Genomic DNA, 14380 nt, shown 5'->3' with positions numbered 1-14380 from the left:
GTGACTAAACGATGATCCACCCATTTCTAAAACACTTACCTTCAATCACCACCACCAAAACACTTCTCTAGAGGTCAAGAACAAAGCCCAAACAATTTTAGGGGCGGTGGTGTTGCGGATTGATCAAATCAAGAACAACCAAATTCTAAGGTTCGGGCGAGTTTATGGCGATTTGAGACTTTTCCCAACCAAATTGGATTTGGACACAGTTATAAAATTTGCTCTACTCTTTGAGATTTTCATTTTTGTAAAATTTGAGAATTTTTGGAGATAGTTAAATTTTTTGGCGAATCGGAGCGGCCGACCGCCGTGTGCAGCGGTGCGTGAGCCGAGTCACCCCCTGACCTTTCTAAGCTATGTTTGACACCCCAATTCCATAGGTAAAGTCCGATTGATGAAATCTCATCGTTTGAGCACAGTTTTGATAAAGACCGCTACTTGAACATTATGTGAATTGACGATCTGACGGTTGGATCGTCACCAAACTTTAATAGATTATAGTATGTAATATTTGAGGATATTAGAAACTTACAGACTGGGAATCTGGCATACGGATGTTCCTGAATTGGATTTGTAAGTGCATAAAATAAAACGTTGACCGTGCACTTGAATTGGCAATTGGCGGAGATCCAACTGTTGGATCGTAATGAAACTTTAATATGATGTTTTAGAAGCAAAATGTGGATCTTTGGAAGTTACTGATCGGAAATCCGAGATGCAGATCTTTCGGATTGACTTACGTAGGGTTGTGGACCCTATCGTTGATCTTTGACCGACGGTTGACTTTTGGTCAATGAGTCTCAAATCATTCTAGAACGCCATTGGGATGTGTTTTATGTAAGTTATGTGTTATATTGATAAGAATTTTGAGACGTGACTGAATAATTGTTCGAGGTGAGGATCGTTTGTGACGTCTCGATATTCGTGTTAGGGAGTCGTAGCATGGACCTCAAGTGAATGGGTCTTTTCCTTTTATCGTATGTACATCATTGATAGTTCCACAAAACATTTTTAAATTGATTTTTGCATTTTATGCCATGTCATATATATATATATATATATATATATTTGTATATTGTAAAATACTATGATATGGTTGAGTTTTAGATTACATTATGGTATAACCATATGCATATTACCTAAATATAATTGTTGTGAATGCCTTGAAGTGCTAAGGTAAACGCGGGACGTACAGGTAAGTTTATGTGAGTTTATAGTATTATTCGAAATGATTGAGTTAGGGCATGACTATATTAGTGTTTTGTGCAACTCCGACATTGTGGTACAGGTTGCAATGATAGGCAACTTCGACACTATCGTATAGGTTGCCTATGAGTTGTACAAGTTGCATTAGGAAACTCCAACTCAGGTGTTATCATGGATTTATTTATGAGTCATACAGGTTGCATTAGGCAACTCCGACTCGTGGGTTGCCATAGATTGTTGTTGATATGTAGTGATTTGGAATATTCTTGGATTTACTATTGATTTACATTTGATTTCATACTTATATGTAGTATGATTTCCTGGAACCTATACAGGTATTACAGCGAGGAGTTATATTGTTTAAAAGGTCTTTATTAGAGCTTCATATTCAGGCCCACTTACTCTTGTTTTTATCCCTTCAGGTTCTAGTAGCAGAGTTTTCGTATCGACGAGGATTCGTGGCAAGTCTTGGTATTGAAGATTACCTTCAACGGTATGGTTTTCAATCCACTCTACTGTACTTTACTTATGCTTTTGACATCACATGTGAAATGGGATCATTCCCGCTCACAGCGCACTCTCGTGTTTTGGCACTTTTAGGTTTAAATTTATTCACATATTCCACATCACCCCACTTTATGGCTTCGTCACCTTCCAGGTGTCAGCCAACACATCTCAATTCAGAATCCTAGTGGACAATCCGGGTTGGGATGTGTTTGTTTGGTATTAGAGCATAAGTTAGGCAATATTGCGTTCATCACACACGTGACATTAGCATTCTTGATTCTTGAACTTGATTTCTGAATCTTGCCACCTCATCAAATGCGAAAACTGTGTTAGTTTTCCTAAGTTTAGGCAATTTTGTCGACTTGTCGACGTTTTAGAATATCATTTTGGTGAATGCCTCTAAATTATAAGGGAAGAATTTTCCTGCCAAGGAAAAAGGTAGATTTGGGATAAGTTGATGGCTTGAAGCATGGCTACTGTATTGATAGTTGTGTATCTTGGGGTGAGAATTTTCTATCAATTCCACTATTATCTAGTCACTTTTCCAATCTTTTCGATTTAGGAAACCATTGATAGTCTTGATTCCTTGGCAATACCCGTTAATGTTTCACTTACTAGAATCTTTACAAAGTTTTAGTTTTTGTCGAAATTTTCAGAAAAGTCCTAGTGACAATATAGTATTATAGGGGTAGCACTTGATGAAAGAGCAGCTTGGGATAATCACTTTTGGTCCCTGATAGCACAAATTTTTCCAAACACGTTATTGATCATTCCGAATCTTCAGGGGGAAGATTGACTTCCATTTAGGTCCGTTCTAAAGTAGATTACTAGAAAATTCTTTTTTTTTTTTTGGCTTTAGAACACTCCAACCAATACTAATTTTCCACGTTACTTTTGGTGTTATACCTGTCATTTTGATGAGCATTGGCATGGGAGTAAGAATTGTTATATCTACGGTCAGTAGAAATCTTCGAAGTAGTATGTATTTTCCTTAGAATTGTGGAACCAATTATTTACCAATAGACTGACTAATAGTTACTGCTGGAGCCTAAGAAACTAAATTTAGGAAAGTTAGGGGCAAACTCTGTATTTAGATAGTAAACTCACGGTTTGTTAACCACATTACCTATTTAGGTAATCAAAACTTCTTCGATTGGCCACCCTTGATCACTTCCACAGGTAGACAGTTGAATCGAAAAACGAGATGAAGTCTCTGTTGGAGTGATTTGAGTGTCGAGAAAACTGTGAAGACTTTTTAGTTCGTGTCGTAAAGTTGGTTAGTAGTATAGTACGTTTTGAGGATGTTTACCTTTGGCATCCATTCTCAAATTTTACTTTGGAATCCACCAAATGCGAGAAGTAGAATACACCGTTGATCCACCTTATTAACATCACATTTATTCTCAAATTTTTACTTGGGAATCTCAAACTTATTTGCGAAGGTGAAAGACTGAGCTTCAGGGTCGTGCCTATATTTTAGCAACTCTCTTGGATGACGATTAGAAACCGTTATCCCCTACTTTGAGTTAATGGTCTAATCAACCAACCTTTGTAAATCGAGTTCCCTTGTGTAGTTTAACAAATTCATAATAGTCTTCTAGATGACTATCTCATCTACTCTAATATTGAGATTAAATTCTCCAATCATCAAAAGTCAGCTTCACATCAAATTCCTCAAATATTACCTTTGTGTAAATTGGTACTTTACTTGGGAGATGTGATTTAAGTAAATGATATTCTTTTCTTTTCTCCAAAAAGGGTAGTAGTGGAATAAAGTTGGAATTCTCACAAAGTGTTGTGAAATTCGAGACAAATTTTGGTCTTGTCGGCCTTATTGACAAATGGTTATTGATTTTTCGACTATAGTGTTTTTCTTCACTTGTCGACCGACGAAAATTAATTTGGTTTGGGATGTTAATTATGAATAAAGTTTCTGAGAATGAACTGTTGTCTTACCTTTTCTTTATATTTTTTGATGACATTGATTATTTGAAAATCCATGATGACGTGTTCTCTAGATGTTTCGACTGTGTCGAGAAGAATCGCTTATACTTTCCAACGGTTAAATCCGTTCGAAATGAACCATCCTATTCTTGACTAGAATCAAGTGTTATTGTAACAGCCCGTCCCGAAACGTACATTTGAAATTACGATTTTACCCCTAAATTGTTCGTTTACGTGTAGTTTTGTGTCGTGTGGTGTTGTAGGACCACACACACTCATACTCTCTCTTTTTCTCCCGGGATTCCCTCCCTCATTCCCTCACTTTCTGTCACTCTGTCTCTCTCTCTCTCTCTCTCTCTCTCTCCCCGAGTCCATCTTCTTCTTCTTCCTTCTGCAAACATACGGACTATACACAAACATATTCAAACCTTCACCAATCAAGAAACCAATTACACCATTGAACTCGTGAGGTTGTGAGGAGCACAACCATACCAATTCCAGGTAAGAATTCGAACGTTTTCACGTCGTTTCAACAATGGCCGAATTATGTACTGTTCATGCAACCCTTAAACTAGCATGTTTTTGCAATTTTGAAGCTTGTAGTTGTGTTTGTGAGGTCCCAAGGAGCCTCGGAGTGGTTCGTTGGGTGAAATTGGACGTCGGGAAGGCTAGGTTCGAAGTTGGCCGAACTTGGATCGTTGTTGCAGGTGAGATTCCTTAATTTTTAGGCCTTAAAACTAGTCTAACGTTGTTCTACTAGTCCTAAGCTTCATTTTGGTATAAAGATCGTGAAAAATGGTTGAAAAACGAAGGAGAAAACACGGTTGGAAAATTTCCCAGTTTCCGGCGCCGTCGCCGGCGCCGGAGTCTCGCCGGAGTCTCGCCGGAGAAGGAAAGGGAATATTCCGTTAGGTTTAACGGAATATTCCTAACAGCAGTGACGGCGTCAGTTAAAGGAATATTCCGTCAGTTTAACGGAATATTCCTGACGGCGTCAGTTGACGCCGTCAGTGTGCATGTCACGTGGCCGCGCGTGGGGGCGCGTGCGTGGTCCAAAAATTATTTTAAAAATATGGGTGTGATCCTGAGGTTGTGTAGAGCACGTTGGTATATTCATTTGTCCAATTTGAGCAATGTATGAGAAGTTATTACGAGAAGTTGCTTAGGTGCTTTTAAATTAACGTTTTCGTAACTTTGTCGCGTATAGGTGATTCGTTTTTCGAGGACGAGCGTTCACACTCGAGGCAGGGGGGCTACGACCCTTCTAATTATCAGTGAGTGGGCTTTTGTTTTCCGTATATACCTATATACATATTAATTCCCAGAAATTAAATAGAAAAGGTTATTTGTTTTATGCCATACATTTTATTATTAATACTTATGCATCATCACATGCATTAGTAACGGCATACATTTATATATGTGTATTGGTGCTGTGGACGCACAGGTAAGTGCCAGGTAAGTGGTATTTATGTTTGTATGCAATGGTAGTTTGAGATGTTTAGAGAGCTCATAATCTGCACCCCCGGTGTTAGTGCTCCCGCCCATGGCCAGGGCATAGTCCTTCACGTGATGTTCACCCGCACCACACGCTCGCCTTGGATCCAAGTAGGTGCAAGCCTTGTCGTACAAACCACATTAGGTGGTTCCGACTTGTAGGTGACCCGCGATTATTCGCACAGTCTTCACGTGATCGTAGCACTAAAGCGTATATATATTACACCCAGTCCTGTCGTACAAACCACGTTAGGTGGTTCCGACTCGTGTGCAGATTCAGATATTGAGTTGAGATTGGAGCTCTATATGCAGCCGTACAGGTCACGTTAGGTGACTCCCGGCTGCCAGTTTATATGTTATTGATGTGATTTACACTTGAGCATTTATATTTGATTATGAGATTCTGTTGTGGCATATTCTCGAGCATGAATGGCATATCATGGAGCATGATTGGCATACCTATACATACGTATATATGTTCATTTTCTGGGAAGTATACAGGTTTTACGGCGAGGGGTTAGAATGTATTTTGCTAAAGAGTTTTCAAAGAGCTTTGTTTTTGCCCACTCACGCTTTTGTTTTTGCGCCCCTCCAGGTTCTAGTGGTCTAGAAGGTTCGGTGGTTTTTCCCAGAGGGCGTCCTGGCATTTCTGACAGACACTCACCATTGTAGGGTCACCTTCGGGTGTATATATGTCGTATCTTTTCCTTTTGGACTGTTGTAGATTTGCTCTGAATCGTGTCTCACATACACTAGTACTTTGTATGCTATTAGGTTTTTAATTATTCGTACTTTTATATTACTATCTTAATAGCTTCCGCACGCGCACATGGCTACGTCACCTTTGAGTGACGGCCAGCACTCCCTGATCTCGGTCGGGGTGTGTCAACTATTATTTTCATTTGAAACATCGGATGACACTTCTCGGTGAGAATGTGTCTAGAACCTTTACCAACCTTAGATATCTCAAATACATTTTTAGTTAAGATAAGCTAAGATTTCTGATAGTGATGATAGAAGAACTAAATCAACTTCTACGATTGCCCTATCGTGTATTATCCCAATTGTGCAAATGTATTACTATTTAATGCAGTAAAAGAATTATGTATACTTGAACATTTTTGGCCTGTCCTATCCTGCCTCAGTTGGAGTTCACAGGTATTGTTTTGGCGTTACTTGCAAGATATCAAGAAATTGATTGAATAGTTATAATCACTTCATGTATATAAATGGAGTTGGGAAATGTCATTGTATACTCTCGGTATGAGGTATTTTATACGGGTAGAGAATGTGAAAAATCAATAATTATGATGCTGGATCAATGTTACACTCATGTGGTGTTTCAATTGGTGGTAGCTGTATTCAAATGGAAGCTAACTATCATAAAAAAATGGGTTGTTGTTAACTTCTTTGCACACCATAATCTAAATGTCCTCGTCTGTGATATGATCAAATGTGGAGATAGGATAGGAATTAAAAATTGAGGCTCCATTTGATGTGTTGAAGATAATCCTCATTCTAGCCTCACCTCGCCCCTGGTTAGAGTTAAGAGTACATTTGAGGATATACAGTCCCAGCTTTCTGGACAACCACAGTTTTTTACTTGGTTGCTTTAGGATGATGATGGTATTATGAGAGAGCTACTTGTAAACTTCTATACAAGTTTAGGCAAACAGAAACTTGAATAAATTATCATCTTGACGTATTTATATTTCACCGTGTTACGCGGTTCATTTCCAAGCTTTGGGAAGTTTTTTTTGAAGGTTATGAGTACTAGATTTTGTTCAGCATCACATATCACCCTCAGACTAACGATTTGTCTTAAACGAGCTACTCAGACCTTTGTGGATGTGTTAAATTTTGTTGGTCCAACAATTAGCATTGTTGCAACATATCATTATCTTTATTTTAGTTGCTTGTAACTATGGTTAAAATTGGTTTAGTTATGGTACCATTGGAGCCAACATATAGAGATTTACGTACAATACCTGATTGATAGACGCTTACCTTTGTTAGAGTTATGTATGACTGCAGTTACATTTCTAGTTTTGAGCATGGTATCATTTAAGAGATGGTGTAAATATTTTATGCACAGTATGTGATTTACATAAGAGTATTGTGAATAGGTATTTGAATGATTGAGATTGTGATATAGAAAATTTTATGATATTGACAATGTTGCCCAAGAGGGTAGTACGTGAGCGCGGTCGAGGCGCTAACTAGACGATGTATGTGTATTTCTCAATGGGGGGCATGATGGTAATATTTCACCCTCGAGAATTGTAACTTTTTTATCGATACATCAGTGAGTTATCGATATTGCGGGTTACAGACTGTAATACCAATAACTTATTCATTGGATTGTTAAGCAAGTAATCAAGAAGGTCATTCTACATTAGTATTTGTATTTACTTTTTTAATTAGTTATTTATGGTTTGGGTTCAACCCAAAGTTAATATACACTTATCTTCTGGAATACATTATGGTTAGAAAATGATTTCAAATTTCGGGGACGAAATTTTTTTTTAGGTGGGTAGATTGTGACAACCCATCTCTGAAATTATGTTTTATTTATTTATTTTAATCGAGGGAATTGACGAAAATGCCTCTAGAGGTAAGGACTTTAACTTCTGTTGACCATGGTCTAGAGAAACGTATGACTTATTCTTTTAGCGTATTTGAGTAGTACTTGTTAGTACGAGCGCATAGGCGAAAGCCGTTTGCGAGTCTGGATTATATCGGTATAGTTATAGACGTTTGAAATTAGTAATTTAAAGTTTAGATATAAATTATTTAAAAACTTCCCACCATGTGGAAAGGGTAACCAAGCAGAAGTGAGGGAAGGTGCCACCGGGGAGGAAGCTCCCATCTAATGGGAGGCGGACAAACCACAGAAGGAGGAGGTGAGTGGACCAATGGGAGGAAGAGAAGGGAAGAAAGGAGAGAGGAGTCAGAGATACGGGATCATGAACCCTTCCCTTTCAACTTGTGCATAACCCAGTTTCGACCCGATTCCAAATCCAGCAAATTTCCACCATTTTTCTCGTTGATCACCACCACCCATCACCTGAAAATCACTCATGTGACCTCCCATCCACTAGCTCAGCCCAAAAACAGAGTCTTAGTTTCAATTTCGTGAAGGCCGACGCACGGCTTCGTGGGTGACTAGGCGGCAATCCACCCATTTCTGAAACACTTACCTTCAATCACCACCACCAAAACACTTCTCTAGAGGTCAGGAACAAAGCCCAAATGGTTTTAGGGGCGGTGGTGTTGCGGATTGATCGAATCAAGAATGCCCAAATTCTAGGGTTTCGGCGAGTTCATGGCGATTTGAGGCTTTTCCCGGCTAAATTAGACTTGGCCACAAGTATAAAATTTTCTCTAATCTTTGATATCTTCATTTCTATAAAATTTGAGAATTTTTGGAGATAGTTGAATTTTCCGACGAATCTGGACGGTCGACCACCATGTGCGGCAACGCGTTAGCCGAGTCACCCCCTGACCTTTCTAAGCTAAGTTTGACACTCCAATTCCATAGGTTAAGTCCAATTGATGAAATCTCATCGTTTGAGCATAGTTTTGATAAAGACCGCTACTTGAACATTATGCGAATTGACGATTCAACCGTTGGATCGTCACCAAACTTTAATACATTATAGTATGTAATATTTGAGGATATTAGAAACTTACAGATTGGAAATCTGACGTACGGATGTTCCCGAATTGGATTTGTAAGTGTGTAAAATAAAACGTTGACTGCCAATTGAATTGGCAATTGACAGAGATCCAACCGTTGGATCGTAATGAAATTTTAGTATGATGTTTTAGAAGAAAACAGTGTATCTTTCGAAGTTACGAATCAGAAATCTGAGATGCAGATCTTTCGGATTGAGTTACGTAGGATTGTGGACCCTACCGTTGATCTTTGACCGACGATTAAAGTTTGGTCAATGAGTCTCAAATCATTCTAGAAGGTCATTGGGATGTGTTTTATGTAATTTATGTGTTCTATTGATAAGAGTTCTGAGATGTGACTTAATGATTGATCTAGGTGAGGATCGTTCGTGATGTCTCGATATTCATGTTAGGGAGTCGTAGCACAGACCTCAGGTGAGTGGGTATTTTCCTTTTATCGTATGTACATCATTGATAGTTCCACAAAACGTTTTTAAAGTGATTTATACATTTTATGCCATGTCATATATATATTTGTATATTCTAAAATACTATGATATGGTTGAGTTTTAGATTACATTATGGTATAACCATATGCATATTACCTACATATAATTGTTGTGAATGCCTTGAAGTGCTAAGGTGAACGTGGGACGTACAGGTAAGTTCAGGTGAGTTTATAGTATTATTTGAAATGATTGAGTTAGGGCATGACTATATTAGTGTTTTGTGCAACTCCGACATTGTGGTACATGTTACAATGATAGGTAACTCCGACACTGTCGTACAGGTTGCATTAGGCAACTCCGACTCAGGTGTTATCATGGATTTATTTATGAGTCGTACAAGTTGCGTTGGTGTTATCATGGATTGATTTATGAGTCATACAGGTTGCGTTAGGCAACTCCGATTCGTGGGTTACCATAGATTGAAGAGCACTTGATTTATATTGTTGTTGGCGATATGTAGTGATTTGGAATATTCTTGGATTTACTATTGATTTACATTTGATTTCATACTTATATATAGTATGATTTCCTAGAACCTATACAAGTATTACAGCGAGGGGTTATATTGTTTAAAAGGTCTTTATTAAAGCTTATATTCAGGCCCACTCACTCTTGTTTTTATCCCTCCAAGTTCTAGTAGCAGAGTTTTCGTATCGACGAGGATTCGTGGCAAGTCTTGGTATTGAAGATTACCTTCGACGATATTATTTTCAATCCATTCTATTGTACTTTACTTATGCTCTGACGTCACGTGTGAAATGGGGTCATTCCCACTCACAGCGAACTCTCGTGTTTAGGCACTTTTAGGTTTAAATTTATTCACATATTCCACATCACCACACTTTATGACTTTGTCACCTTCCAGGTGTCGGCCAGCACATCTCAATTCAAAGTCCTAGTGGACAATCCGGGTCGGGATGTGTCAACTCACCTTGTGGGTGCGCGTATGGCTTTGGCCTTGATCAAGGGTGTTATTTTGTTTTGCAGATACAATTTCGTTAAGACTGAAGACTGCAAAAATTTACTACCGCAGTAAACGTAAGGAACTGTAGAATCAAAATGATTCCAATTTCCATGCTTTGTAAGTGGACACGCCCTTAACATAATTATATTAATAGCTTGTCATTAGAATGCTACTTAGATGCAAGATATTTAGAAATTAAGATTGCTAGGTGGTAATAGACTTTCTTTTTTTTTTTTTTTTTTTTTTTTTTTTTTTTTTTTTTTTGGCACTAGAGTTTGGTATAATGTTAAATGTCATTAGAATGCTACAAATTTTTATACAAACGATATTCTATTCTGAATTACAAAAACAAAACCTAAACTTGACCTTGGATCAGAGAGTACATTAATCTAGCCAATTTGAACGGACAACACCCTTAATAATGCAAAGGTATGAAAAATTAAATACAAAACACATACAAGTCAAAGGAAAATTGAAATAAATAACGTTACAAAGATTGATAGTTCATTCTTCCGTAAATACTCAATCGAAGGAAGAAACTACAAAACCAAAGAGAAAACGTAAATAAGAAAAAATGAAAAATAAAAGTCTAGCATATATTATATTTTGGTTTTTAATTTATTAAATTTAAAGCTCAAGGGTATTTGCATCTATTTAAGTGATATTTTGAATATATTTGAAAGCTTTTTATAAAAACTAATATTTTTGAAATTAGAGGCTAATATTTGACTATATTTGATAATATAAGAATATAATTGACGTGTTTTTTCAACTATCAATTTTTTTTATAATACAGCTGTCATATTCAAGCTTGAATCCGCTCTAGTTTTAAGTTTTAACATTCAAGTATAGAACTGTAGAGACATGTTAACTTCTAGCTCAAACCAAAATTTGATTTTGAGTCACTCTTAAGCGTCAAAGACACCAGACAACACTGTTTTAGTATAGATGAAAAGTTAAAGACAATCACAATCCTCATTAAACCAAAATCATTTATCGCAAGACGTCGTCACAAGTTAATTCATCTTGCTAATTAGTTCATTGATCTTATCCCCGCGATCGCCAGCATCTCCGCCATCCTTGTATACCGTTTTTGAACCTTTTAATCCTGCTTCAGGCTTGTTGAGCACAATGGGCCACAAAAAACCGGTAACCTCCTTAAAATGTGGGCCAATCGTGGCAATTTCGTGCACTACATCTTCTATGCATATAACATCATACTGCCCCATTGCCTGTCAGATAAAAGAAGGGTGAAGATTTACACTGTAAATGTACAAATTGAAATAAGAAACTGATGACTAGTAAACTAACTATGCTCAAAATTCAGTAAGACATTACCGATTACCTGTTCAATAAGGTTGTTGTCTGTCAGAGGAACTTTCTTCTTGTCTATCTTTGCAAAGCCCTTCTTGTAAATCAGCTCCCTCACATTCTTAAGGCTAGGATACCTTCGGAAACCAGAAAAATATCATCATGAACATGAACCATTGGTCAGTAATATACCAGCAACAATACAAGGGAGAACGTATTGGTTGCTAGATCCTATAAAATGGATATCCATATTATTCAAGAGATTGATTTCGTTAAACATGAGATAGCCGCCCACTCAAAGCACCAAAAACAAATATAATGTGTACAAAATATTGTTGCATCTGAACATGTGTTCAGTCTAACAACACAACAATGTAGTTCACATACTGAAACAAGAAAAATTTAAATCCCGAGACACAAGACTGTCAAGACATTAAAGATGAAAACCTAACAATTATGTACAAAATGATTTCAAGCATTTGGTGCATATGAATATGAAAAAGTAAAAACATTTCAACTCGATAATTGTCTGTTAAATCTTAATAGCCACAAAATCCCACTGATCGTGATTATAGAAAACAAACATTGTACGCCAATTTCCCTATGCAATGAAAAGTCCCTAGACCGGTTATCAGAGAAGAAACCTCACAACCAATTGAAATATCAAGGTTAAAAAGATTAAGCAGTTCCATAAAAGAGACAATATGAAAACATTCTATGAAGTAAGAAACCCCAATACAGCTCCTCCGCTGATACCCAAGTAATAAACTTACAGTTATTTTGTGCTTTGATGACAGGCTCCAACTTTGTACTGTACATCGCATTTTTTCCACTCATTTTATTATAGAAAATCAACTATTGCTCACTTGCAAATGCAAAATATGAAATTATACAGAACACCCGTGCCTTGTGATGCATTTATCCACTTAAAATATTTTAATTTTGGCAGGAAAGTAGAGTAGAAGGACGCGCAACCCCTACCCATAGGTAACATACGGCTGCACCCTCTGCAACTTTTCTAATATAGCGTCAGTTGCTTTCACAAAGACAGCATTGAAAATTTTCCTCAACTTTAGGCTATATAAGGCCTTCCTAACAACAGGGTGCATGTCATTTTTCCTGGAAAGTATTGAGAAATTAGAAATAGAGAGTTCAAGATAGAGATAATAAGTAAAATAAAACTTATCAGGTTAAACTGAAAACCTACCCTTGTATGCGGACGACCAAAAGAAGCTGTGAGTTAGCTGTCTCCAATGCTGGCCTTTTTCTCTTTAACCTGTGTTTCATGTGGACAAGGTCCATCTCCTAATTAAAGAAACAGATAATTTCAATCACTGAGTGCATTAGAATGTAGACAGGCTGGTGAATATACAAATGAAGTTGCAGAAAGAAACAAGCCTGTGGAAACACCACCAGGCTAAAGGATACTTGATAATTGGCAAGAAAATCCTGCTCAACAAGCTCATAAGAGCCGTCTACCGTAAGTTCTGAGTTTTTGCATAATACATTCCAACTTCTACTACAAATTAAAATAAAAAAAACTGTCTTTATCATGTAAGTTTTTAACACGTTATTCTCAAATCCCACGTCTCAAGAGAACGTTCTGTTCAAGTATCTTAAATTTCAACAGCAAAACAAATCCAATCTTCAGCCTAAAATCACAATTAGGAAACATACATCGTTCACAATTTCTTTATATCACAGCTAAGGGTTTTATAACACTCAGAGCATAAATGCGGCACTTTACAACATTCGGCAAATTCCAATTAACATAGCTAATGCCCACTTTTTCATACATAACAACATAAATCATCGCCCAATTTAAACTTGATAATTGAGTTTCATTACACAATACAACAAGAAAAAGCATGAAACTCAGCAGTACAAAACATCGCTGACAAATAAATTACAAAAACAGCAAAAGGTTTACCCTGTAGCGATACTCTTTGATGAAATCCTCAGGTTTCTTAATATATTCTTGCTTATTTTGCTGAGACTTAAACTTCCTCTGCTCCAATTGCTCTTTCCTCCTCAAAGCCAACTCCTCATTGGTTTTCCTTCTCTTCAATATAACCTCCGGTATATACGTCAACCGCTGCGCCGTCTCTTCCGTCATCACTCCGTCCTTCAACCACACAAACCCAAAAAAAAAAAAAAAAAAACTCAGAAACTCAATCAAAATATTAACTTTATCTTGGTTTCCTAAACTTTCTCGGGAGACAAACAGAAACCCAGAATTTAAAAACAAACAGGAAACGTAAACAAGAAATTGGAGGGAAAAAAAGGTCAAATCACTATGTTTTTCTTGATTATTTGACAAAAAAAGGAAAATTACCATAAAAAATCATGAAAAATTTGGACAGGGAGAGGGAGAGCGAGTTACCTCGCTTGAAGGCGTCTGGGATTTGGCGGCTGGGTATAGCAATAAGAGTTGAAGGGCGGAAGAGCGGAAGCAGCAGAGAAAAAATGGCGGAAGGAGAGTGAAAGAGGAGGACTAAGCGGCGCGAATGGGCTTTGGATAGGGTTTAGGGCAAAAATCCACAATAGTATTGTATACCCAGCAAGATAAAAAAAAAAAAAAAAAAAAACAACTAATTGAAATGATTTGAAAATTTTGAATTTTACAAAAATGATAAAAATTAAAATAAAGTGAATAGCATCATAATTGACTTTTTAGAAGAAAAATATGGTTTTTCGTTAAAGTGAACAGTACCGGGAGATAATACAACGATATATTATGTTATACCCAATAAGTTGTCAACTA

The 14380-nt window shown here is 37.2% G+C and overlaps 1 protein-coding gene across 2 annotated transcripts; it reads right to left on the bottom strand.

Annotated features, from left to right (window-relative positions):
* Positions 1-11177: 11177 nt before the first annotated feature.
* LOC137740101 (large ribosomal subunit protein uL30z) lies at positions 11178-14158 on the bottom strand. 2 transcript variants are annotated; one of them, XM_068479910.2, is made up of 6 exons: positions 14000-14158; positions 13547-13741; positions 12824-12921; positions 12598-12735; positions 11651-11753; positions 11178-11537 (listed from the first exon to the last, which is right to left on the bottom strand). In XM_068479910.2, exons 2-6 carry the CDS (start codon positions 13730-13732, stop codon positions 11322-11324), a joined length of 741 nt encoding a protein of 246 aa, XP_068336011.2. In that variant the 5' UTR covers positions 13733-13741; positions 14000-14158; the 3' UTR covers positions 11178-11321. The 2 variants fall into 2 exon arrangements, with proteins under 2 accessions (XP_068336011.2, XP_068336012.2); XM_068479911.2 differs by lacking the exon at positions 12598-12735.
* Positions 14159-14380: the final 222 nt, after the last annotated feature.

This window comes from Pyrus communis, chromosome 9 (genome assembly GCF_041283825.1).
Source record: "Pyrus communis isolate YQ-2024b chromosome 9, ASM4128382v1, whole genome shotgun sequence".
NCBI classification, from domain to species: domain Eukaryota; kingdom Viridiplantae; phylum Streptophyta; class Magnoliopsida; order Rosales; family Rosaceae; genus Pyrus; species Pyrus communis.
This window is presented reverse-complemented; position numbering and strand designations above follow the sequence as displayed.